The sequence below is a fragment of the Pan troglodytes genome, chromosome 1 (genome assembly GCF_028858775.2).
Source record: "Pan troglodytes isolate AG18354 chromosome 1, NHGRI_mPanTro3-v2.0_pri, whole genome shotgun sequence".
Lineage (NCBI taxonomy): Eukaryota > Metazoa > Chordata > Mammalia > Primates > Hominidae > Pan > Pan troglodytes.
The window spans coordinates 197,697,114-197,722,750 of NC_072398.2; the positions used below are offsets into that span (position 1 = coordinate 197,697,114).

At 53.1% G+C, this 25,637-nt stretch overlaps 1 protein-coding gene across 3 annotated transcripts in view; it reads right to left on the bottom strand.

Annotated features, from left to right (window-relative positions):
• The window catches only part of ZNF362 (zinc finger protein 362), a 174,105-nt gene that overhangs the window by 23,683 nt on the left and 124,785 nt on the right, over positions 1 to 25,637 (bottom strand). The window contains exons 1-4 of one of the 3 annotated variants that reach the window (XM_016958621.4): positions 20,462 to 20,720; positions 6,534 to 6,659; positions 940 to 1,003; positions 509 to 755 (exon numbers count right to left, since the gene is read on the bottom strand). In XM_016958621.4, coding sequence (XP_016814110.1) covers positions 509 to 755; positions 940 to 1,003; positions 6,534 to 6,571 — 349 coding nt within the window. In that variant the 5' untranslated portion in view covers positions 6,572 to 6,659; positions 20,462 to 20,720. Of the gene's footprint in view, positions 1 to 508; positions 756 to 939; positions 1,004 to 1,772; positions 1,855 to 6,533; positions 6,660 to 20,461; positions 20,721 to 25,637 lie in introns of those variants that run through there. The other 2 variants (XM_063783106.1, XM_054665602.2) reach the window with 2 other exon arrangements.

Consider the following 25,637-nt stretch of genomic DNA (forward strand, 5'->3'; position numbering starts at 1 on the left):
ACCCCAGACGGTCTGTCCTACTCTTGCTTCCTACACACATATTCCCTCTGCCTGTGCGGTTCCCTCTTCCTGTCCCATTTCCCTGGTTTGCTGCCAACCTTTCCTCGCCTTTTGGCTCCTCCAAGGAAGTCTTCTCTTACCCCCTAAATCTGGTCAGGGTCGTTCTCTGGATTCCCAAAGAATCTCGTGATTTCCAAAGTTCTCTATGTGAACCTAACTTTCCTGGTGAGCCCCATGGGGCAGTGACCGGCTCCTGTCGTGTCCACTGGGGGGAGAAGGGTCCTTCCAGTACTGGGTCGTTGGAAGTCCGGTGCTGTGGCTCGTCGTGGCCAACCCCGCCACCCCAAGCTTTATGCCCTACCCCTAGGCCCTGCCCGCCCTGCTCTTACCTAGCCGGGTCCCATCCTCACCAAGTCCCCCGCTACGCCCGCCCCCTCCCGCCCAGTCCTCGCCGGCCCCGCCCACCCGCCGGCCCCGCCCACCCGCCGGCCCCGCCCGCTCGGCCTACCTGTGACGGTGCTGGTGGCCGGCCGTGCGTGCAGCGCCACGTCGGGCTGCGGCACCGCCTGCGGATGCAGCCCCGGCACCTGCTGCAGCTTGGGCAGCGACATGACGGCCTGGCTGCTCTCGGCGGGCGCCGGCGGCACTAGCAACGGCTGCTGCGACGAGGCCGACGTGGGCGGCAGGTGAGGCGGCCTGATCTTCTCGGCCATCAGCTGCTCCTTGATCTTGTTAATCAGAACCAGGTTGTCCAGCTGCGGGAAGAAGAGGACGGGCTGAGGAGGTCTGGACCACCTCCCGCCCCTTGCCCAGGCCCGCTGGTCCACCCGCGAGCCCCTCGCTCCTCACCCTCCTCCCCGCAGGCCACAGCCAAAACCCAGGGGAAGCGAAGCAGCGCCAAGGAGGGTAGGGCAGCCGGAGGGGCGACGTCAGTCTTACCTGGCTGGGCATGGTGGGAGGAGGGGGCCAGAAGTAGGGGTTGTTAAATCGAGGCTCGGCCATCCTGCGGGAAGAGAGCGACTGTCACCGGGAAGAGAGCCCTCCCCAAGGCCTGGGGCGAGCACCCTTCAGCTGCGCCCACTCAAGTCAGGGCCAGTGTCTGGGATCCATGTCCCCGTGGGTCCCCCAGCCTCACAGCACAGCAGGCCTCCCACCAGGCCAGGAAGCCACATCTCCAGGCTGAAAAACCTGGAATTCAGTGACACCCCCACCACCCCCCCTTAGTGGGCCCCATAGGGCAAAGGTCACATCCAGACCAGAGTACTCTCAACCAGCTCCCACCCCTATCACCCCAATGCTGGCCAACCAATCTCCATCCCCCAGGAGGGCCCCAGGCTGCTGTGCCAACCCCGTAGGTTCCATACAGAAGGCCCCCCAAGTCCAGAGACAAACTGGGGAGGACTGCAGCAAATTTGTAAATGCCCATCCCTGATCCCTGCCCTTCTGCCCCCTGACCCCTTGAGTACGGACATCCTTCTCAAAATCAGGGGGCAACATGAGGTCACCAGATATAGCCTTTCTGAGGGGCAGTTTGGCAGGACAATTTACAGTGACCCAAATGATTATTGCCCTTTGACTCAAGAAATTGTACTTCTGGAAAGTTATCTTCAAGAAACAGGCCACGTGTGGTTGTTCAATGTCACGTGCAACATCTGACCTACAACGACGTGGATGAGAATGCTGTGGTTATGGAGGGGGCTGAAGAGGCTGAAGCTAGGGCAGTCTGCGGCTCTTTGGTAAAAGTGTGTGACAAACTGTCTGGTGGCCCTCACCTCTGGCAAGTTCCATGGCAGGCCTGTGCGGTTAGAAGGCCTTTTCAACCAGGGCAGTATGAAGGATGGGCCTTCAGGGCTATCTCAGTCTTCCAGAAGGTTTGTCTTCCTGCGACCCTAGAGTAAGTCAAGAAGTGACTTACAGGGACCATGCCTCACAGAGGGTTTCCATTAAGTCTTGCTCCCTGTCAAGTTTCTCGTATCTCTCTCTTACAGAAATCACTTGCCTAACTGGTATTACTGCTTAAATGAAATTGTTTATTTTGACAGGAAAGACCAAAATGAAGTGCTTTCAACCTCTTTTCCTGATTCTATGAGCTTGAGAAACCCCTATTGGAATGGTAGCTATAGGGCTTCGGGAGAAAACTCTCAATAAGGACACGATCTAATCTCAATATTTTAAGAAAGACATTTTAGATGAATTCTCTCTTGTGATCTTTACTTGAAAGTAGGCACAAGAGGTATTATTATACCATTTTATCAGTGAAGAAACTGAGGCTCAGAGAGAGGGGAAGGAGGAGACCTGTCCAAGGCCACAAAGCGAAGGTGCCACAGTCAAAACTAGAAATCAGATTTGCTCAAGCTGGTTCCTCTGGGGAATTTGCTTTGCAAACCCTAGTCTTTGGAAGAGCAAATGCCCATATGCAAATGGCTCAATATCTATATGCAAATGTCCTTACCCCTCACTCCCAGCCTGAGGGCCAGTTTGGGTCAGAGCACCCTCCTCAGGTGGCTGGGGCAGCTCCTGCCCTCTATCAGCCCCCCTGCTCCTCCATCCACAGGCACCAAGATGCTCTTCCCTCTGCCCACCAATCCCTTACAGCCCAACACAAGAAGTACTTCCTGCCTGGAGTTCTCCCTGAATGCTCCAGACCCCTGGGACGTATCCTTTCCCAGAACAAACTCAAAACAATAATTATGGTGAGGAGGCTGCAAGTTACCAAGTGCCTCTCTTGTGCCAGGCACAATGACACTGAAAGGCAGGTAGGTACTCTTATCATTCCCATTTTATAGCTCAGGAAACTGAATTCAGAGAGGTGGAGTGACTTGTTCAAGGTCACACAGCAAGTAAGCAGAGAGCTGAGATTCCCACTCTAATCTGCCTGACTCTGAAGTCCAGCTCATCAGTCCCTTACGTATTCAGGGGAATGACGCATCCTGACCACAGGCTTGTGAATAAACCCTACCTTAGGATGACACGGCTGCGACCCCACAGGTGAGCACCCGCTCACACAGCAGTCTCAGGACCTGTCCCAACCCTGCTGCTGTCCACAGGGGGAAATGTGGAGGGGACCGAGATGTAAAGCCAGGGTAAGGAGGCTCCACGGCTGGGGGCAGGGAGCTTGAGAATTGGATACACCTGTCCTGTTCATCTGGGTATCCCCAGCACCCAGGCCCAGAGGTTATCAATAATGTGAGTTGCATAATGGAATGAATAAATGAAGTAATAATAATCAGAATGACTTTAAAGACAATCCCATACAATTATCTAGCACTGCTCACAGTTTACAAAGCTCTTCTGTGCCCACTGGCATTCTCATAAGAACCTCAGGAGGATGGCAAGCAAGGAAGAATTTTCACCCTGATTTCACGGAGGAAGAAACAAGGGCACCAGGAGGGAGGCACCTTGCTCAGGCCACATGCATGAGAAACAGGAAGCAGCACTGTGATGTGATGCTGGGTGCTAGCTCTCTAAGCCTCAGGTTTCCTCCTCTGTAAAATGGGGTGAAACAGGCTACCCTGCCTCACTCCTGCCCTGGCCCAGGACTCTGCCCACTGCACCTCGCTGCTTCTCAGACAGTTCTGGGAGATCCGTCTTTTCCTCCTCTTCAGTTCAGTTCAATGCCAAGTTCAGAGCCACTACCCTGATCAGGAGGCTATGGGAAGAGGGGGTCTTGCCCAGGGTACCACAGCTGGGATAGAACATCCTGCCACTTATCAGACCCCTGGTCAGGCAGGGGCCACCCTTCACCCTAGCTGGGCCCCAGATCACTTAATCTGATCCACACCACCTTTGCCTGATTTCTCTGCATCATTTTCTGGCTGGTTCTAAGTAATTTAATGATTCAGTCAGTGACCCTAGTCCTGGTGTCTACCTACTGTGTGACAGGCACAGGGAAGGCAGGGCAGGGGCCAAACATTTCCTGAGCTCTTCCTGCGTGTCAGACACACTGCTAGGTGCTCATCAACAGCATCTCATGTGAGACTCTGTCTCACATGCCTTTGAGGTGGGTATCCCCTGTGCAGCCCTGGGACCTGTACAAGAGGGTGGGCCCTGGTGAGAGGTGAAGGGGTAAGACAGCCAGGGCCAGGCCAAGCCACTCAGACCTTGTCTAAGGGAGGGGCTTGAAGCCAGAAAGAGACATGGCCAGAAGTGTGTTCAGGACAGAGGGACAAGGCAGAAGGACATTCCTGGAAGAGGTCACAGCTTCAGCAAAGGTGTGGAGATGTGAAAGCACAAGGCAGGCTTGGGACAGTGAACAGCACCCACAGACACCAAAGAGAGCTGCAGACCAGGGAGGTGGGGAGACACAGGGCACTGAATGCCATGCTAAGATGTTGGGTTGGAATGCTGGTGGTGAGAAGGTGGCAGGAAGCATGCTGGGCCAGGGGAGCAGTGAAGCAGAGGGGACTATCTGAGGACCTGGTGAGGGCAGGGGGTGGAGACAGAACAGCCACCTGGGGGTTGAGTGTGCATACCAGAATGGGCAGAGGAAACACGCTGGTGGCCAGGCCTCAAGCACGACAAAAGCCAAGACTCTCTACTGTGAGCCCCAAGACACAGGGCTGATCCTTACAGGGGAGCAAATGTCATTTTGTTTCTCTTATTCTAAAAGGTGAAAAACAGTGGATGGGTGGATGAACAAAACGCCCCTTCCAGAAAATGGCCTGCTGATGGCAGCTGGCCCATCTATCAATCTGTCCATCCATTCATATTGGACAAATCCTCTGGGCCAAACTGGGACCAGTGCTGGGGAACCTGAGCCAACTGGAAAGAACTCTGCCCTCCCCGAGCCCCAAGCTAAGTGAAGGAAGCAGACAAGTGAGCCATAAGCTTCTGCAAAGAACTCCCACCTATAAGGCCAACCACACACCACCGTGGCCTCCCTGAGGTCAAAGCTTATGGCCCACCTTCCAGTCCTGTCCTCCATGGCCTCCCTGCCACCTGGCCCCTTGGAGAAGGCCTGTGTACCATGACACCTGGCTCCTCACTTTCTCAGCCTCCTTTACAGTCCCTAGCCTCTCTTCCCCACCAATTCAGCTCCTCAGGACAGAGCGGGAGCCCCCTCTCTCCCACCAGCCTCAGTTCCTGGGTGGCCCAACCACTTTAGAATCCAAATACCAGCCAAGCCCGAAGTCCCCACCTCCAGCCAGGCCTCTCGCTGACAGTCCCTTTGGCCGACTCCTGGGCTGCTCAGACTCTGCAGGCCTGAGCTGGACTTAGTCTTCCCCTATGCCATGCACCTGGTCTGGTCACCCCCAGCTCACAGCGGGACATCCCCATCTGCCCAGATGCTCCTGCAAACACACAGTGATCTACCACACATCTACCCAGATGCTCCTGCAGACACACAGTGATCTACCACACATCTGCCCAGATGCTCCTGCAGACAGAGTGATCTACCACACATCTGCCCAGATGCTCCTGCAGACACAAAGTGATCTACCACACTCGCCCTCCCTCCCCACTCACCTCACACCCATCTCAGCCATGTCCTCAGGATTCCAGTTCCAAAATCTCTCTCAAGCCCACCCACTCTTCTCCAACAGTCCCAGCCACTGTCGCCTCACCAGGACTGTGGAACAGCCCGCTCTGTTTGCAGCCCAACATACCCGGGTTCCAATCTTTACTCCAACTCACCAGCTGTGTGATCTTGGGCAAGGCACTTGCTCCTGCCCCCCATGTAAGGGATTAGCAGCCCAGAGCCAGGGACCTGACCCAGCCTGGAGAGGATCAGGGAGGACTTCCCAGGGGAGGTGATGCCTGCCTTGGGTCTTAAAGGATGAGTGGGAGTTAGCCAGGCAGAGAAGAAGTGGGAGCATTCCCAGCAGAAGCAACAGCTTGAGCAAAGGCCCCCCAGGCGAGGAGCCCAACAGTGTGAGGGGAGCCACGAGCGTTCGGTGTTGCCTGGCAGATGGGAGATGAGGCTGGAGCCAGCAGCTGGGGCCAGACCTAAAAGGCTGCTCCCTGACTCCTAGGCCTGAAGGCTAGACTTGAAGCAGTGGGTGATGGGACAGAATCTGTGGTTGAGAAAGGCCCCTCTGAGTGCCCAATGTAGAGGGGACTAGAAAGGACAGGAGAAGAGGCAGTGGGAGGCCCCTGGGGAGCAGAGCAGAGAGGCAGGGGCTGCGCCTGGGCCAGGGAGGAGAGCGGTCAAAGAGCCCTGAAGCTGGAGGCCAAGGAAGCATGTAAGGTGACCCCCACAGTGGAGCCCAGGAGGCCCACTGCATACCAATGCTGACAAACACAGCCACAGGAACATGCGGACAGACAGCACCAAACCCAGACGCAAATGACAGATACAGACCTGTGGCCCCAAACGTGGACTGATGGGGACCCAGCAGCTGCCGTGAGGAGGAACCCACAGCCACCACGACACAGGAGGCCGCTACAGGAGGGTAAGCACACACCTCCCCCAGGGCAGACCCAGAGGGTAGCAGCGGGGGCACTCAGGGAAGGTGGGATGAACACAATGCTTTAATCCCCCAAAGAACAAACCCTCATTGACAGAGTGCAACCTGGAATCACAGGCTCCTTACCTAGAGTGTCCTTTCCCACTTGGTGAACTTCTACTCATCCTTCAAGACCCAGCTCAAGTGTTCCCTCTTCTACGGAGCTTTCCCTGAACCCCCAGCCAGTCACTTCCTCTGTGTTCCCAACAGCACCTTGTATATGGGAATAACAATAACAATAATAACAATAATAATAATAGTAAAGTGCCAGCTACCATTGATTTCAACATCTATGTGTTGAATATGTCATGATTCATGTCACTGAATCTTCCCAATGACTCTGAGATGCACGTGCAGCACAGAGAGATTGACCAACTTGCCCCAAATCACACAGCTAGTAAGTGATGGAGTTAGGATGCCCAGCACTGGCCCAGCACTACAGGGCCAACTGCACTCCAGTGCAGTTATATTTTCCTGGGTGTCCTCCCCACCAGACTTCAAACTCTTCACAAGTAGGGTTGGTGCTCATTCATTTCTGCCAGCCTCTAGCCCAAGGTGGCCACTTCCAATGGACTGGGAACTGTGTCAGGATATTTACAGCCATTATTTTACTCTCACAATAAACCTATTGTACAGATGAGGAAACTGAGGTCCAGAGAGGTTAAGCAAGTTGCCTTAGGTCACAGAGCTGAATCTGAACTTGAAACCGGGTCTGTTTATCACTCCGTCCCAGAAGGGTGTCTCTGAGGCCAGCCCAGCAAGCTCCAGAGAGGGCAACTGAGGGAGGGGGTACTGAGGAAGGGGTACATCAGGTGCCAGGCCCTGCCACCTGGAGACTTTCAGACCTAGACAAATGGACAGAAAGAGGACAGGCAGCCCAGGGAGGAATGTCACAAGACTTACCCACTGCAAGGCAGAAGGGTTCAGTAAAGCAACTTACGGCTATCCCCCAACCCCCGCCCCAGCCCAACCCACAGACATTAAAATGTGAGATTTGACTGGGCTGGGCATGGTTCATGCCTGTAATCTCAGCACTTTGAGAGGCTGAGGCAGGAGAATCGCTTGAGCCCAGGAGTTTGAGGCTGCAGTGAGCCATGATCACACCACTACACTCCAGCCTGGGTGACAGAGTGAGAACCTGTCTTTAAAAAGAAGACACTGCCCAGACCCCATGGCCACATGGGAACTAGCTCTTCACAAAGCAAATGCGAGAGAGCAGGACCCAAAACTATCCGGACACTATGATTACAAAGGAGGCAAAAATAAAAACCTGCGTCAGAAAAAAGAAAGCTTCAGGGAGCCACACCCAGAGGGAGGCTGGGAGCAAGGCAGGAGGCAGCTGGGGCCAATCTTGGTCTTTGTCTTTGTTTCTCTGATTTCCAAATTCTCTGTAATGCTGTTCAGCTGCTTAATGAAAACAATAAATTTATTCTTAAAAAATGAAAGAAAGTAGTTGGTAGCCCAGTGCGGGGAACAGATGGAGGGTCCAGAGGCATGGGGCAGGGGGAGGTCAGGGTCAGCTGCTGGTGGGCAGGCAGTTGACTGTTGCATGCCAGGCCCTGCACAGCCTCAGCCTCAAAGCACAACTTGGAGGGTGGGTGTCAGGAAGGGCTATCCGGAAGAGGTGGCATTCAATCTGTACCATGAAGCTGATTAGGATCCTACAGGGTGGGGAGAGAAGAGGGTCTGCACCACCTTCCCTGCCCTGATCCAGGCCCCCTTCAGCTCTGGCCTCAGCTGTTGTAAAAGCCTGCTCACAGGTTCCCCCACTCCACCCTCATCCTCCACTCCATTACTGCAGTCACTGTGATTTTAATAAAATAAAAGATCATAACCCTGCCCTTCCTAGGACCCTCCATAGCTCCCTACTTCCCTCCAGACAATTTCTGGATTGCTTAAGCCTTACATGTGCGGCCCCTGCCAATCTCTCTGGCTGTTCTACTTTGCACTGCCCAGCCAGAATGAACATCTCACAGTTCCCCCAGGGTTCTGCTTCCCTTCTCACCTTCCACAGGCTGCATCCTCTCCCTGGTGCTCTCTGCCCTCCCCATTTCACTAGTGAATTCCAATGCATCCCTCAGGCCCCAGCTTACAGGCCACGTCTTCCTGGAAGCAATTGGGGACTGCTCTGCCTCCATGCCTGAGCTACTGTGTGCTCTCCTCTCTGCTCCCTTTGTACCCTGCCTTTCCATCATCAGAACCCCTCTCATCCCATGTTCTGTCTGTTTGCTCATCCATCTCTGCTGCCAGACAAGCACTCTGTTGGGGAGGGATCATGGCTGAATCATTTATCTTTTAAGCCCTGCACAGTACCTGATAAAAGTTTGGATTAATTACTTAATAATCAGGTGGGGGGAACTGAAAGGGCTGTGGCCTGGATGGAAGGAAGCCCCCTCCCCCTCCTCCAAGTCCCCTCCACCCACTCTGGCACTGTGCTGTCCTCTGTGTTAACACTGTTTACTATTTCCTGTATCTAAGTCCTGTCTTCCTAATTGACCCAAGAAGGGGCTATGTGTGTTCTCTAAAGACGAGCCAACCCAAAAAGGATGTTAACAGCTAATAAACACAGAAAATGGTTCTGCTTCCATAGCAGTGAAAATTCAATGAGTTTAACCTGTCAAAATAGGAAAAAGAAATAAGAAAATGCTAACACCCAATACTGGTGAGGGTATGGTGAAATTGGCACGCTCATGTATTATTGGTGGGAGTGTAAACTGTAACAATCATTTCTGAAATAAATCTGGCATGAATTTGTCAAGAGCTCTAAAAATGTCCAAACTTCCTGGCCTAGTGATCCCATTCTTGGTCATCCATCCCTAGAAAAATATAGAAAAAGTTATATGTACAAAGCTGTTTGCGTCAGTGGTTTTTTACAGCAGCAAAAACCTGGAACAGCCGAAATTTTAAACAGGTTCTGTTTAAGTCATGTTACCTGGTGTCATAGTCTATGGTCGTTAATAACAGCTAATGTTACTGGCCTTGTAATGACTCATTTAACACTCCCATTGGCCTGTCAGGAACTGAAGGCACAGAGAGATCAAGAAATTTGCCTAAAGTCAAGCAGTTAAGTGTAGGATTTGAATCCAGACAATCAGGCCCTAAAGCCCATACTCTCCACCCTGACACTGGATCCATTAAAAGGAAGGATTGAAACCACTCTGCAGTCATTTAAAAAAATACTTGTGATACAACAATAGTCAGGGGGGAAATGGGAAGATTTTAAAAAACTGCATGTATAGATGGAGCAAGGACATCTATATAAAAACTGGGTGCTGAGAGGAAAGAGGGGAAGAAAACACCAAAATGCTAACAGTGGTGATGCTTCCGGCTTGGAGCAGGGGCAGAGATGAGGTGGGTTTTTACTTATTTCATATCCCTGTTTTCTCATTTTTCTCCATGTCACAGCTGATGGGGCGATAGGCCTGGAAGAGTATTCTTATGTGACTTTTTAAGGGAATATTTTTAATAAAACCAAAAGTTAAGCAACCTTTGACAAAGCAAGACACCCCAAACCCCAGCCTAAGGCCCTGCAAGTTTACCCAGGAGAGTGGGGCTCAGGGAGGGACAGGGACCTGCTCAAAGTCCCACAGCAAAAGCCTCCAGCCCCACCCATGACCCCAGCCAGGAGAGCAGTCAGGAAGGGACTCCTGGTCCCATCCAGGGGCCCCAGCAGGGAGGACCAAGCCGAAGGAGAGCCTGCCCAGGGCGCTAAGTCTACCGCTTAAAATCCTTCTTGGATTCCCATCACTTTTGGGGTATAGTTCAAACTCCATAGTCTGATGCTCGGGTTTTCGCCAAGAAGGTCCCCTGGCCACACTCATCTCACCAGGTGTGCCCCTTGGCAGCATCCCTCCAGCATCAGGGCCCCCAGAACAAGGTGATCTGATGTGCCATGGCTTTGCACAGGCTGAGCCCCTCCATCTGGGAGCCATACCACCCAGCTGGAACCCTGCCCTCAAAACTCTGCTCAGCTGGCACCACCTTGAGGAACTGTCTGGTTATCTGGTTATTTGTCCAGTCCCCCAAGTAGGCTGTGGGCTCCCCAAAAGCAGGGCTTGGTCTGGTTCTCAGTTACAACCCCTACCCCAACATAGCCCCACAGCTCACCCAGGTCTTCCCTCCTGTCTCAACTTAAAGGTCACTTTTGACGTTTCCCACATAGGAATTGGGCTACCCTGTTATACACTCCCATGGTCCCCTGCCTTCTCCCTACCCCACCTTTGTATTAATACCATGCACCTAAATATGCTTTAGGCCTGTCTCCCCATCAGCCGTCACTGCTGCAGCCCCAGAGCCCAGCGCCAGCCATGCAGTAGGGCCTCAAGTGCCTAGTATACACTGGGTACTCAACAGATGTTCACTGAGGGAATTGATGAGGAGGGGTCTTTCCATGTGAGCCGTGAAGACAGACGAGTTTGCCAGGAGAGCCACTGCGGCAGAAGGGCAGCATGTGCAGAGGCTGGAAAACTGTTAACTCCCTGGGAGAGCAAAGGTTTCCCAAACATAATCCCTGCCCCCAGAGAGAGGCAACAGCTACTGCTGCAGTCAGGCTGGGAGGGAAGGGAGGGTAGTGGCAGCATTCTCAGGAGGGTGAACTCATCTCACTGTGGGAAGAACAGACTTCAGGAAGGTGGGACTTACTGATGGGGGAAGGGGAAATTGCAAGAGGGAGATGCCAGAGGAGAGCATGGCAGGTGGAAAGAACTGCATGTGCAAAGGCCCCGAGGCAGAAAAGCACACAGCATCACGTGGGTCAGGGGTATAGTGCAGGAATTCACAAGGGAAGAAGGGTGGGGTGGCTGGAGCCGTTCATAAAGGACCAGAGTTCCAGGCTAAGGTGCTCCGGTGAAAGAACATAGCGGGGACATGGGAGGTCCCTGAGCAAGGGAGGGCCATGGCCAAGGTTTTCAATGGACAAGCTGTATGGGGCCAGAAGGATGGCCTGGAGAGGATAAGCAGATGGTCTAGGAGAGGGAAACTGAGGCTTCTCATGTTTTAGGCTCCTGAGACATGCTCAAAGTTTGCCTCCCATGGCCCCTCTGCCCTCTGCCACTCCAAGCAGCTAGAACCCTGAGCCCCAGCCACTGCACCCCACCCCACTCTCAAGACTTTGGGCAGGCCTGGCCAGCACCAGAAACACACTCCTGGGAACTTCCTTCCCCGGAAGGAAAGAGGATCCCAGGGTCCTGGATCCAATTAGACCGGGTTTCCGCAGCCCCACGGGGCTGGGAAGGGCTGTTTTCATTGTGATGGCAGGGCTGATCAGAGCAGGAGGGGTTGCTGTCTGTGCCCAGGTCAGTGGGAGCTGGGAGCCTGCCCCTTCCCCTCACTGTCCCTCCCCCTCCCCAACACCCTCAACCTCTGGGCCCCCCATTCCCACCTCCAGCTACCCAGAGACACTGAGGGCGGTTGAGCCTCTCTGGGAGCCTCAGTGCCCTCATCTAGGGAAGGGGCCATGACACTCTCTCAGTTCTGAGAGAATGTTCTACAGGCTTGGAGCACATACCCCTCCCTACTTCTATTTCTCCTGGGGACCCCCAGCTCCTATCCCCACAGGGAACTCCTTCTGCTTGTATGAAATGATGATGGCAATAATAATAATAGTTGCTTCCTCCACGCCAGGCACCTTAAGATACTTTACAAGCATTTCTCACTCTGGCTCCTAACGACCCCATGAGGTAGATGCTGTGAGTGTTTTGAAATATAACATATATTCAGAAAGATGCTTAGAACATGAACGGACAGCTTAATCACTTACAAAGCATGTATCAGGAGACCTAAGAAGCCCTCACCCTGGGTCCTTTCTCAATTTCAGTCCCCATGTGTCCCCCAAGCTTCTATGGTCATCACTTCTTTGTTTGGGGTCAGGAATGAGGCTCAGAGAGGTAACTAACCTGCCCAAGACCATGCATCTGGTGCAGGCAGAGGTAACAGAACCCTCTGTCAAGTCCATTTTCTCTCTGGGCCTCCTTTCCTGCCTCTATAAGGTGAAGGGGTTCAACCAAATCATAGTGTGGGCTCCTGGACCCTTAAAGGGGAAATGTGACAGCTCAAGGGTTCAAAGTATGGATTCTGGAGGCAGATAGCCCCAGCTCAGGCCTTTGGGATTGTTACCTAAATCTCCAAGCCTCAATTTTCTCATCTGTAAACTGGGGATGATCATGGTATCTCCATGGGTTGTACTGAGGACTAAGTTAGCTAATATGGATAAAATCTTTCGAACACTGCCTGACACACAGTGAGGACTCCTGAACAGTCAGCTGCCGTTGCTGTTGCTAGGTTCTCTAAGGCCTAAGGGAGCCTTTCCCAACATTCCAAAGACCCACATGGAAATCTGACCAGCCAGTAATGCCATCTAGGGGGTGGGGGGTGGCAGTAGCTCTGGGCGGCCTTCAGGACCCACAGGGACCATTCTTCTGACTGGCAAAGATCTAGGTCTGAGATTAACTAAAAACAGGAAAGCCAACTGCTGGACCCTGGCTCTGGCCCGGCCCCCAGGAGCTTTCTAGACAGGTCTCAGGGGTCCTGGACAGGGAACCCCTGGCAGGCAGTGAAGCCTGCTTCCCTGCTATATCCCAGGACCTCCAAGGCAGGCAGCCTGTGGGGCAGGCCAAACAGGCCTCCAGCCTGGGGTGCAGGCCAGCAGACAGAGCAGGCCCCAAGCAGGCCACAGCAGCAAAGGGAAGGCTGAGCTGGGCTGGGCAGAGAAAGGAGTGGGGAGGGTGTGGGGTGGACAAATGGCTCGCGGGGAACAGGCCAGGGAAGACCGGCTACAGGCCCCACCAGACTCAGCCTCACCTGCTGCCTCATCTCCTGCAACTTCCCTAGGTCCCAGTGCCACCACCTTCTCTTTGTCCCTGAATTTCTCACCTCGGGGTCTCTGCCCAGGCTGTTCCCTCTGCTCCTCCCCCATCATCAGTCAACATAGTGACCAAAATCTCTAATCTTAATCATCATGTGGCTGGGCACGGTGGCTCACACCTGTAATCCCAGCACTTTGGGAGGCCAAAGTGGGTGGATCACCAGAGGTCAGGAGTTTGAGACCAGCCTGACCAACATGGCAAAACCCCATCTCTACTAAAAATACAAAGATTAGCCAGGTATGGTGGCACACGCCTGTAATCCCAGCTACTCTGGAGGCTGAGGCAGGAGAATTGCTTAAGCCTGGAAGGTGGAGGTTGCAGTGAGCCAAGATTGTGCCACTGCACTCCAGCCTGGGTGATAGAGCGAGACTCCATCTCAAAAAAAAAAAAAAAAAAATCATCATTTGTGTGATCTTTTATATAGTGCCGTCTACCTCCACTAGGGCAGGGACCTATATACATCAGTTTTCCTCCCATCTATCCTCAGCATCTAGCACAAAGCCTGGATATAGTAAATGCTCAAGAAATACTAGTGAATGAAGGCAGGAGACGGAAACGGGCTGCCGGCTCCACCATTTCCAGTAGGTCCAGGCCAGGTGTAGGTGCAGGTGTGAATGCAAGGGTGTGTATGAGACACACTGCGCAACGGCTAGAATTTGAGGCTATGTTATCTCAAGTGTAAATAAGCATGTGCATGCAAGACTCATCTACATGTAAAAACACACATGTGCACAAGGAGGCCTGAGTGAACAGAGCTGTGTACAGATGAACACCATGCGTGTGGGAGAATGTGCAGATGATCAGGCATGTGGCTGTGTGCTGTTTCCCAGGAGAGTGCACGGTGTACGCTTGGGTATGTGGTCCTCCCAGTGGCAAGAGCACATGCACGTGCTCCTATGTGATGTGCATACCGTGTGTGCATGCACACTCCAGCAGACATGCTTCCTGAACTCCTGGCTCCTAGGGATCCAGTTTAGGACACCTGTGGTGGTATTTCTGAAATAGCAGAGGAGTGCTCCACATTGGCAAGGATGGTGCAGGAGGGAGGGTCAGGGGTGGTAATGGAAAAGGTAATAGTGTGAATATGTATGAATGTATTTGAGTGTGTTGAAGGGTTTTGCCCCCTCTCAAGCAGGTGTCCCCCGACAGAGCCCCAGAACCTGGAACGGCTGCCTAGACTGTCCCCTCAAGAATCCTTAAGCCGGCCAGGTGCGGTGGCTCACGCCTGTAATCCCAGCACTTTGGGAGGCCAAGGCGGATGGATCACAAGGTCAGGAGATCGAGACCATCCTGGCTAACACGGTGAAACCCCATCTCTACTAAAAATACAAAAAAATTAGCTGGGCGTGGTGGTGGGCACCTGTAGTCCCAGCTACTCGGGAGGCTGAGGCAGGAGAATGGTGTGAACCCAGGAGGTGGAGCTTACAGTGAGGGGAGATCGCGCTACTGCACTCCAGCCTAGGGGACAGAGCGAGATTCCATCTCAAAAAAAAAAAAAAAAAAGAATCCTAAAGCCTTTGCCCAAAGTTCAGAAAAGGACCCAGATGGTGGAGACCCCACCAAGGGTACCCTTGTGGCCACATGCATGAGGCAGGGAACAAGGCAGGACCCCTTAGGCCCCAGAGCCAAATCCCTCGGCCTTCCCTACACACCTTATCCACTAAAGACACTATTCAGCCACCTCCCCCAAATTCCACCCAGCCTCCAAAGCCCAGTTCCAGCCCCAGGTTCTAGAAAGCCATCCCCATCACCATAGCCCCAACCAACTCCCAATGCAGCTGGCTTCCTCAATCTCCCCCCAAGTGCCAGGCACACCCTGTGCATCCAAAAATGTTGCCCCCATTGTACAGGGGTAGCTTCTCCACTAGAGAAGAAGTAACTGTCCCATTGAGCACTTTTCCCTGCCTTTGATCCCCAAGGCAGATACTGCAGCAGCCTGTTGGCCTCTGGGTAGCAGACAGAGATGCACGTGGCCTTGGATAAGGCCTGCTCCTCTCCCTTCCCACTTCAGTTTCCCCAACGGGTAGAATGAAGTTTGGCTAGATGACATCCACCTCGCTCCTAATAGTGCATGATTTTAGATCTCACATGATTCTCCAAGAATTGCATACATAAATGTCATCAGATACAGACTTTATTGGAGAGATAACGGTGTCTCCTTTTCCTGAGTACACCAAGCCTGACCAATTACCCTGGATGAGTGCCGAGCACCAGGCTAAAGAGATAGGAACTCAGAAATCCTGAGGGTTCACGCGGTCTTTGTGCACCAATTTATTCATTCTTACATTCAACAATGCACTGAAGCTGTCTGCCTCAAGGCTGTCTGCCTTTCTTCCCACAACCCAGTGGGAAGAAAGAGGCTACTGAAACCAGGAATCCACAAGGTCAAAGGCACTGGGAAACCATGACACTAACACCACTTCCCAGGCGTTACTCACAAGGGAGGGGCAGCACTTTACACATTGTAAAGAAAATCTTACTAGCAATGAGAACTTTCTGACAGCAGGAAGCTAGGTGGCCTGGTTAGGAGGGAGTTCACTGGAGGGGGGTTTTTTGGCAGAGATCAGAGGCCCTTTTGACAAAGGTGTGGGAAAAGGATTCCTGCTCTGTGCAAGGGTCAAGTGAGGTTGGGCTTCCCCTCAACAGTTGAGGGATTCTAAGGAGTCCCAGAGTGCTAGGTTCAAATCCCAGCAACTGCTCCATGATACCTAAATACCTCTGTGCCTCAGCTTCCTCACCTGTAAATATGTTAATATTTATAAAGGCTTTTAAAACATGGCGTGGCACAAAGCGAGCCCTCTGTGATGCTAAACAAGGCAGTGAGAGTCCACTTTGTAAGATTCTAAACCTAAGACTGGATCATCCTATCATGGTAAGATTCCAAGTGTCAAAGGTTCTGAGCTGGAAAGCTTCTCAGATGCTAAAGCTCTGAGACTGGAAGAGACTGGGATTCTTAGATTCCATGATTTAATCATCTCATTATTTCCTGACAACAGCCCTGAGTCTCCCGGGGTAGGGGGAAGGAGAAGACAGCCCTCAGTGTAACTTTATCTCCCAGGCAATGCGCTGCCACACCTGGACTCCCTAGCATTTCCTCACCTCTACAAAAGCCCCAGCCACACCACACCAGAACCACCTGCTCACTCACACGCATGGCGCTTCAGCATGTTCCAATGGTGTAGACAGGCAAGAAATGCAAATAAATAAATGAGAGGGTTTCAGGTACTGGTGACAGCCATAAGAGAAAAGAAAAAGCAGCTGATGTGAGAGAGTGAGAGTAGGAAGCTATTTTAGAGCAAGTGGTCCAAGCAGACCCTCTGAGGAGGTAACATTCAAGTAGAAACCTGTGAAACAAGAAGGTGCCAGCCATGTAAACACTCAGGGAAAAGCTGTCCTGGTGGGGGAATGTGCAAAGGCTCTGCCACCAGGCTTTGTAAATTCAAGGTGTAGAATGAAACTGGTGTGTGGCTGGAGGTGGCAATGGGATGCGGGGAGCCAAGGTTGAGAGGTGGGCAGAGCCTGGACTGTTAAGGGCCTTGTAGGCCCAGAAAGTACTTCAGATATTTTTTCTTATAAATGCCTAGGAAACATGAGAAAAGTTTCAGCAGGGGAATGACAAAGCAGACCAGGGCTTTCAGGGTGCCCAGATCATTTGCCTCATTCTGAAACCACCATCACGGTTCTCAAATTCATGGCAGGGCCTAGGACAGTCATCAGCAATCCTTATAACTCAGTGGGTACGTACTGAGCTCCCACCACATGCCTGGCCAGGGCAGGGAGACGTGTCATACACTGTCTTGATATCACTCCCAACAACCCATGAGAGATTCACAGAAAGTACCCCATTTTAGAGTTGAGGAAACTGAGGCTCAGAAAGGGAAAGAATGTGCTGAAAGTCACAGAAGCCATGTGACACAATGGGACCTAATCTCAGGACCCAGGTCTACCACTGTGATGGTTTATGGAACTCCTTTGGTGTCTTCAAGCTTTCCATTCTCTGAGATACCTCCCCTGGGGACTCATGGAGGCACTCAGCAAACACTGCCCTGGCTAGTGCTTCATGCACCTGCAGTCTCATCTCTTCTTCCTTGTTGGCTTTAAAGCCCTGGAGGACTACACTTGTATCTCACATGTCTGTCCAGTGTGGGCTGGGTGAGCTAAGGATTGCATAGGACAGATGGGTAGATTACTGAGATGACTAACCAATAAACTAATTAATGGATAATGAAAGAATAAAGGAATAATCTGGCAACAAATGAATGAATAAAATAGCCCGTGGCAGAAGAAGGAATGAATGGCTCCTCATTTTACAGAGAGATAAGACAGGAAAGTGTCTGCCCAGGGAAGGGCTAGGGCCAGCCTGGCTTCAGACCCGGTCCCCACCTCACCCACACACCTGCTTCCTCCTTTCCATGTGGGACCAACTTGCCTCCATCCCCCAAGACTGCAGATAGCCTATTCCTCAGTCCCTGGGATAAGTTCATGTCTCCATGGAGCGCTGGCCGTTATTCCATGACACCATCACCAGCACCACCACCCACTAGCAATTCCTGCCATCCTGGGGCCCGTGCAGCCTGGCAATGGGTAGAGGGGCTCATTGTCCCTCTGAGTGTCACAGAGGAAGGGAGGCAGGAGATCAGGGTCTGGTTCTGAGACCCAAATCACTGACTTCCAGCCAGTAGCTTCCCCTCTCTGAGCCCAGGTGACCTCCTGACATCTGAGCCTTTTCAGCTCTGACATTCTTTGGGTGGGGTGGGCCTCTGGATTTTTACACAGTCACTGGGTTCAGCAGAAGAATTAGAGAGCCCAAAACCTAGAAGAGTCCTTCCCACAGCACCAAAGTCCACCTGGGAAAAGGCCAGGCGAGGAGCCTGCAGGCCTGAATTTAAGCCTCCTCTGCCACTGTTCAACCTCTCTGAGTCTTGGTTTCCTTATAATGAGGTTCATAATCCCCATTAGGACAATTTAACCCTAACTGAGTTTCTGGGAGAACCTGATGTGATAATCACCACACCATACTGTGAAAACTGTGAAGTTCAATTCTCTCAGGAAAGATTATGATAGCGGGGGTAGGAGGGGGTGAAGGGATCGTGCTGTCCCATTCTAGTCCAGTTCTGTTCAAAACGGATCTTCCAGGGGTCCAGGCCCGCCATGGAGAACAGTGGAGGGAGCCCAGCAGTGGAAGCCTGAACACCCAGGTCCCGGGCTCAGTCTCCTTCTACCTGGTAGCGTGACTTCAGGCAAGTCACTTCCTCTCTCTGGACCTCAGTTCCTCCATCTAAAAACCACCTGGCTTGGTACCCTCTGGCCAAGACATGCCAAGTTCCACAGCCCTGAACCCCTAACCCCAGCTTTCAACCCCCGACTCTGGCTTCTGGGAGCTCACTCTGTCTAGTGGAGCCAGGACACAAACCAGAAGTGAGACTAGAAGGGTCTCCCCTCCAAGAAATGCTGGGGTAGGGGACACATGAGAGGCTAGGCCCAACACTGCCCCAGTGCCTTGGACAGCACCAGTCACCCCAGACCTTGTGGGCCTGGCCTTCAGATCCCCCTCGGCAGCCTGCGGAGCCAGCAGGCCCTGACCTGTCCAGCGAGATACTTCAGGAACTTAACCGAAGTCCAAAGTGCTTCTACCTCCCGGGCGTAGGGCAGCAGTGGCAGAAAGGAATAAGAGCATACCACAGGGGTGAGGCTCACACAGAGGAGGTCTAGCAAACCAGACTACCTTTCCTGCCCCTTCCCTCAGACGGGACCCACTGGGCTGCAGGCCTGCACCCAACCAAAAGTTCATCATAGGGTGGGGTCGGGGAAGACATTACCACCAGCTGCCACCTCTGGGGGCAGGAGGACCACCAGGTTGGGGAGGGGGCTCTCCAACTGCAAAGGGCCAAGCTCACTTGCCTCAGGGTCCAAGGGTCACCCCAGGGCCTGGGCGAGATTCCAGCCTACACGGGGGGTCCTGGCCACCCATGAAGGAGACAGGCCCACTGCCACACACACAGCTCCCGAAGGTTCCACACTGCTCGAGGGCAGGGTGGTGGGACAGCAGGATTATTTCCTCATGCCAGGGGTCTTTGCTGGAAATCCTGGACCCATTCTGAGCCCCTCTTGCCGGCCCTCTCCCCCAGATCTGAGGATCTAGCTCCTTACAATGCCATGTTTATAGAGCCCCTTCCAAATAAATGTTTCCCAGTTCCCCCAAAACTCCCATCCTCAACCCTCCACATCCGCCCCCCCACCCCCATCCCGCGCAGCTCTGAGGAAACTGGCAGTTAACTTTTCCCAAAAATCCTGCAAAGGCAGCTGGCTGGGGGAGAAATGGGCCTCGAGATCCTTTCGCGGCATTTCACCGTCTTCCAAAAAAAAAAAAAAAAAAAGAAAGAAAGAAAGAAAGAAAGAGAAGCAAAGCAAAGCAAACTTTCGGAGTTAACTTTAAATTCCCAGCCCTCCCCCCCCAAATCGCCCGGCAGCTTCCCTTTTTTTTTTTCTTTAAAGTGCAATTGCATTGTGTCTCACCTCCCCGAAAGGCTCGCGGCTCTCGCCAAAGAAAAGGAAAAAAGCCAACCCTTCGGGTGCCCCCTCTGCTTCCAGCCGCCTCTCCCACATTCTCAGACAGTTTTATTAAAATTTTCAGACAAAAGAAAAACAAAAATGGCAGCCTGGCTTATTTTTAAAACAGGACAGGGACGCCATATTCTGCAGATCTGCAAAAAAAGGGAGAAATCCGGCACTGGCCGCTCCACCGGGCCGGCTGCAAAGTGCGCGAACCGCGCCGTTTGCAATCCGTTTATTTGCATTAAGCCCCATGAATCATTGTTTACCGGAGAATTGCAGCAGGGTTTGAATAGCCCGGCTTAAGAAAACACACACACACGCGCGCGCACACACACGCACACACACTCGGAGACCAGCCCCAGACACGCCGCGGGAGACACTTCCTACCCCGCGCGCCCCGCTGCCGCCGCCGCCGCCGCCGCCGCTCCGGGCCGGGCCCGAGGCGCAGGCGGCCCCGGGCCCTCGGAGCGCCCCGGCCCGCGCTGACAGCGCCCGCGCCCCGGCCCGGCCCCCGCCCGCAACTCGGCGCAACTTTCCCGCGGGCAGGCGCCCGCCGCCGCTGGGCCCGCTCCCCGCGCGCCCCGGGCCCGCACGGACCTGGCTGTGCTGGCGGCGCCTCCGGGACGCGGCCGCAGCCCCGCGCCCGGCGGCCCGAGCAGGGCCGGGCTGGGGCTCCGGCACAGGCTCCGGGCTCGGGCTCCGGCTCCGGCTCTGGCTCGCTGCGGAGCCGCGCGCAAACCTTCCGGGTCGCCTGCTGTTCACTTCTGGGTTCTGCAAGCACCGAGGCGGCGGCGGCGGCGGCGGCGGCGGCGGCGGGAGGCTGGGTCTGCAGCGCCGCGCGGCCCCCAGTGCGCTCGGCGAGCCCCCGCGCCAGGCGCCCGGCTCCGGGGGGGCCGCGTCGGGCCCCCGCCTCTCCGGCTGCGCAGCCCGTCCGGCCCCGGGGGCTCCCGCGAGTGGGCAGCGCCGGGCGCTGGCGACTGCGCGCGAGGGGAGGGGGCCGGGCGGGGGGCGGGGGCGGGCCGCGCGCTGGGGGCCCCACTCGGGCCCCGGGGCCTCGTCTCGCGCTCGCCGCCGCCGCCGCCACCGCCTGGCAAAGTTGCGCTGCGCCCCCCGCCCGCGCCGCGCCGGAGGCAGAGCCACAAAGGAACTCCTCGCCCCCCTCCGCCCGCCTGAGCCGCGCGGGGAGGGCACCGGCGCCCGGCCCTAGGACAGCCCCTTCCCCAGCGCGGGGGCTCCCGGGGCCCCGGCGGCCGTGGCCATTGTCCCGCCCAGGCCCGGCGGCCGCCTCGCCACCCCACTCCTGGGTGATGGCAGGCTGGGGACTTGGGCCTGGCGGGCCACGGCCCTGACCAGGCCGAGCCCGCGCGGTGCCAGGCTGCCCCTGGGGGTCTCCCTCGAAGACGGCCGCCTGGAGGGGACCCCCAGGATGGACCCTCACACCTGATAACGACCTGCTCAAAATCCAGGCCGATTTTTTTTTTAAGACGAGGACATAGGGGTGGGGAGTAGAAGTTTGCACAGGCCCAGCCACCCCTCCCTAGCCCTAGGCCGGATCCCCGACGGATGGGGCGGCCCGAAGCTGGCAGCGGCTCCTCTCGCAGAGTCTATCAGAGGTGGCACCGGCTGTACCCCGGCTCCAGACCTCAGAGCCATCTGTGTGACTCCTCCTCCCGCCTCACCCTCCCCAGCCAATCAGTCACCAAGTCCTCCTGATTCGGCCTCCCGAGCTGTGTCAGCTTCCAAACTTACACTTCTACCTGAGGAGGCAGCCGGTTCCAGGATCCCTTCACCGGCTTAGATTTCTATGGCATCCACCACCCCGCGACCGCTGGGCCAGGATGGATCAGGGCTGGCCCTGCCCTCAGGGAGCGCACAGTCCCCCGGGAAGGGCACAGAGATAAACAATCATCTGCCAGCGTTTGTCCTCCAGGAAGCATTTCCAAATTCAGTAAATATTCATAGAGGACCTGGTAAACATCAACCACTGTGCTGGTTGGCTGGGAGCACAGCTATTAAAAAACTGGATAATGCCCCTGCCCTCACGAAGATTCTAGTCCAGCACAGGATGGTAAACACTGTGAGCAACTCGAAGACAGGGCCCATAGGGACTGCTTGTTCTCAATCCCCAAGCACAGTGCCTGGCACAGAGCAGGGGCACAAGAAATCTGTGTGGCATGAATTAGTTGGAATGTTAAAGCATGGCGGGAGAGCACAGAGGAGGCCACTCTTTCCTGGAGAGGTGGAGAGGGCTTCAGAAATTGGCTCTGGGGTGAGCGAGGTGGGGAAGAAAGGAAGGCCTTCCAGTTTCCAGAAATGACGATAATCAGAGGACCAACCCATTGTTGAGAAATTCAATGAGATAATAAATTAATAAACGGGAGAGAAGAGACAAATTGTCTGTGCAGAAGAATTCCAAATAATTTATGTAGACAATCAGGGAGGGGGAGCATCACTCCCTACTCTTTAGGAGTAGGCTGCAGATAGTGACGTCCTCCCCAAGCACACAATATGGAAAGGGAGAGGAAAGGAGTAACTTTACAGGGAGAGAGCTGATGACTGCTACTCAGACAAGTGATCAAGGCCAAGATCAACAGCCACAAATCATGTTGATATGTGCTTGATACTATGTGATGAAAATGACACTTTACCTTTGTGGTCTTCCTCCCAATAACCCATAACCCCAGCCTTGTGAGAAAAACAGACAGACTCCAAGAGTGGGCTATCCAACAAAATTGCTGGCTGACCAGTACCCCTCAAAACTATCAAGGTCATCCAAATCAAGGAAAGTCCGAGAAACCATCACAGCCAGAGAGGAGCCTAAAGACACGGCCGGGTGCAATGGCTTATGCCTGTAATTCCAGCACTTTGGGAGGCCGAGGCGGGAGGATCACCAGGTCAGACTTTAAGACCAGCCTGACCAACGTGGTGAAACCCCATCTCTACTAAAAATACAAAAATTAGCCAGGCGTGGCACGTGCCTGTAGTCCCAGCTACTCAGGAGTCTGAGGCAGAAGAATGGCTTGAACTCCAGAGGTGGAAGTTGCAGTGAGCCGAGATTGGGCCACTGCACTCCAGCCTGGGCAACAAGAGTGAAAGTCTGTCTCAAAAAAAAAAAAAAAACAGACGAAAGACACATAACTACTAAATGTAAAAGACATTAGGTAAAAACAATCTAAATAAACTATGGAATTTAGTTATTAATAACAATAATGTGTCAAGGAAAGTATCTACCAAGAATTATAACAAATCATAACAAATAGTAACATAAGGTATTACTCATAGGAAAATTAGAGGAGGTATATATGGGAACTGTCTGTAATATCGTCTCAATTTTTCTATAAATCTAAAAATGTTCTAAAACATAAAGTCTATAAATTTTAAAATTAATACCTTTAATTAATTAAGGTATTAATTAATTTTAAAAGGTATTAATCACGGCATTGCTGAGCAGTTCAATGAAATAATGCCCATCACAGCACCTAACACATTCTAAGCGCTCAAAAAAGTTATGTTATCATCAATATCATCATTATCATCATCATTCTAGGCACTTAGAACAGCACATGCAAAGGCACAGAAGTTTAGAATGGAGAGGCAGATGGGAGACAGGATCCTGAAGGCCTTGAGTGCTGAGCTGGGGCCTTTGGAAGGGATTTATGGGGGAAGGGTACATGCTGGCCCACCTTTGCCCCACCAGTCTCCTCCCTAGCCACCTGGAAAGCTGTGCTCCAGCCAGCCAAAGTGAGCTGCCATCTAAGGCCTTGCTATCTCACTTCTGAGGACTTTGCATATGCTGTTCCCTCTGCCTGGAACACCCTCCCTTGCCCTTTCGCCTCACCTTTTCTGACCACCTTCAGTTTATCCTTCAGGTCTTAGCTTAGACATTTTCTTAAAAGCCTTCCAGAACCTTCCAAGATGCTATTAATATGATTTGGTTGGAGGCAGTTGGGGTGAGGTGCAGGAAGCTAGGGATGGAGAGACTGAGCTCAGCTCTTTGCCACTGGCACCCATCCCCCTTTCCCCCCAAATCCAGCCATACTAGATGCTGCCCTGTCTCTGAACACACCATCCACCTTCATGATGCCTGGCCTCTGCTCATGCTGTTCCCTCTGTCTGGTATTTTTAGTCCTTTTCTCCTCATCTCATCTCTGTAGTGAATACTTACTTATCAAGTCTTAGCTCAAACATCACCTCCTGTATGAAGCCATTCTAGATCCTTCACATAGAAAGGGCACTTTCCTTTGGTTCCCAAGGTGTCCATGGTCCTTCTGCCACACTGCTGGCAACACACTCATCACGATGCATCGGAATAAATGTTTGCTGAATGGATGGACAGCAAGCCCACTGTCATCCTCTCCAATTCTGCAAAGCTTTCCTCTAGGAGGCCCTCCATGGCAGCTCCAGCCCATTAACCCCTCTCCCTTTCTTTTTTTAGCAGTTATCCCCTAATTGTATTCTAACTATTGTGTGTATAAGAATCAATCTCTTGGATTAGAGTAAATTATTTAAGGAAGGAACCATGTCTCACACTTTCTGTTTTTTCACTCATTCAAGTATTTACAAAGCACCTACTCCAGTGTTTCGGTTAGGGTCCCAGGCTCTGGAGAGGCAGCAGTGAGGAAGACCCCAGCTCTGCACAAATAGAGCACTGTCTTAACCAGACTATGCCGCAGTAACAAAGAACTCCAAAATCTCAGTGACATAGCACAAGAGTCATTTATTGCCCACTTGTGCCACATGCCCATCATGGTTTCTCTGCTTTAGTCACTCAGAGACCTAGACTGAGGAGTCCCTTCCATTTTGGAGCTGCACCCACTGGAACTTGTGACCTTCTCAGTTACCATGGCAGAAGAAAAGAGAATAGATGGTTTTTCTGGTTGTTATTGTTGTTGTTGTTGTTGTTGTTGTTGTTGTTGTTTTGAGATGGAGTTTCACTCTTGTTGCCCAGGCTGGAGTGCAATGATGCAATCTCGGCTCACCGCAACCTCTGCCTCCTGGGTTCAAGTGATTCTCCTGCCTCAGCCTCCCGAGTAGCTGGGAATTACAGGCACATGCCACCACACCTGGCTAATTTTGTATATTTAGTAAAGACGTATTTCTCCATGTTGGTCAGGCTGGTCTCAAACTCCCGACCTCAGGTGATCTGCCCGCCTCAGCCTCCCAAAGTGCTGGGATTACAGGCGTGAGCCACCACGCCCAGCCGAGAATGGATGATTTTTTTCAGGCATGGATTTTTCACTGCTTCTGCCTGGAGGTGACACACACACCCCTTCTCACCATCCATTGGCCAAGACTAGTCACATGGTCCTGCCTACTGCAAGGGAGGCTGGGAAATACAGTGCTCCTCTGGAAAGAGAATAGACTGGACATGGGTGAGCTCTTCCACTGTCTGTCCCAGGAGAAAGAATTTAGCAAATAATTACTGAAGTAATGCTTTAATTAGGTCTCATAAGTGCTACAAAGGTGAGGCTGGAAGTGTCTGGAGAGTGTCTGAGAGAAGATCAGGGAGGGATTCCCAGAGTAAGGGACATTTAAGCTGACATCAGGGAAGAGTGTTTCCAACAGAGAGAACAGTACGTGAAGGTTCTGGGGCAGGGAGGAGTTTGACACATTGAAGGGCCAGAAAAGAGAGGGGAGCTGTGAAGTGACACTCAGGGCTAGATGTCGTAGGCAGGCCCAGATAGGTAAGGGTTTAGGATTTTATCTTAAGGGTAAAGGAATTCCCAGGAAGGTGTTAAGCAGAGATGTGATATGGCAGAGTTTTCTCCAAAAG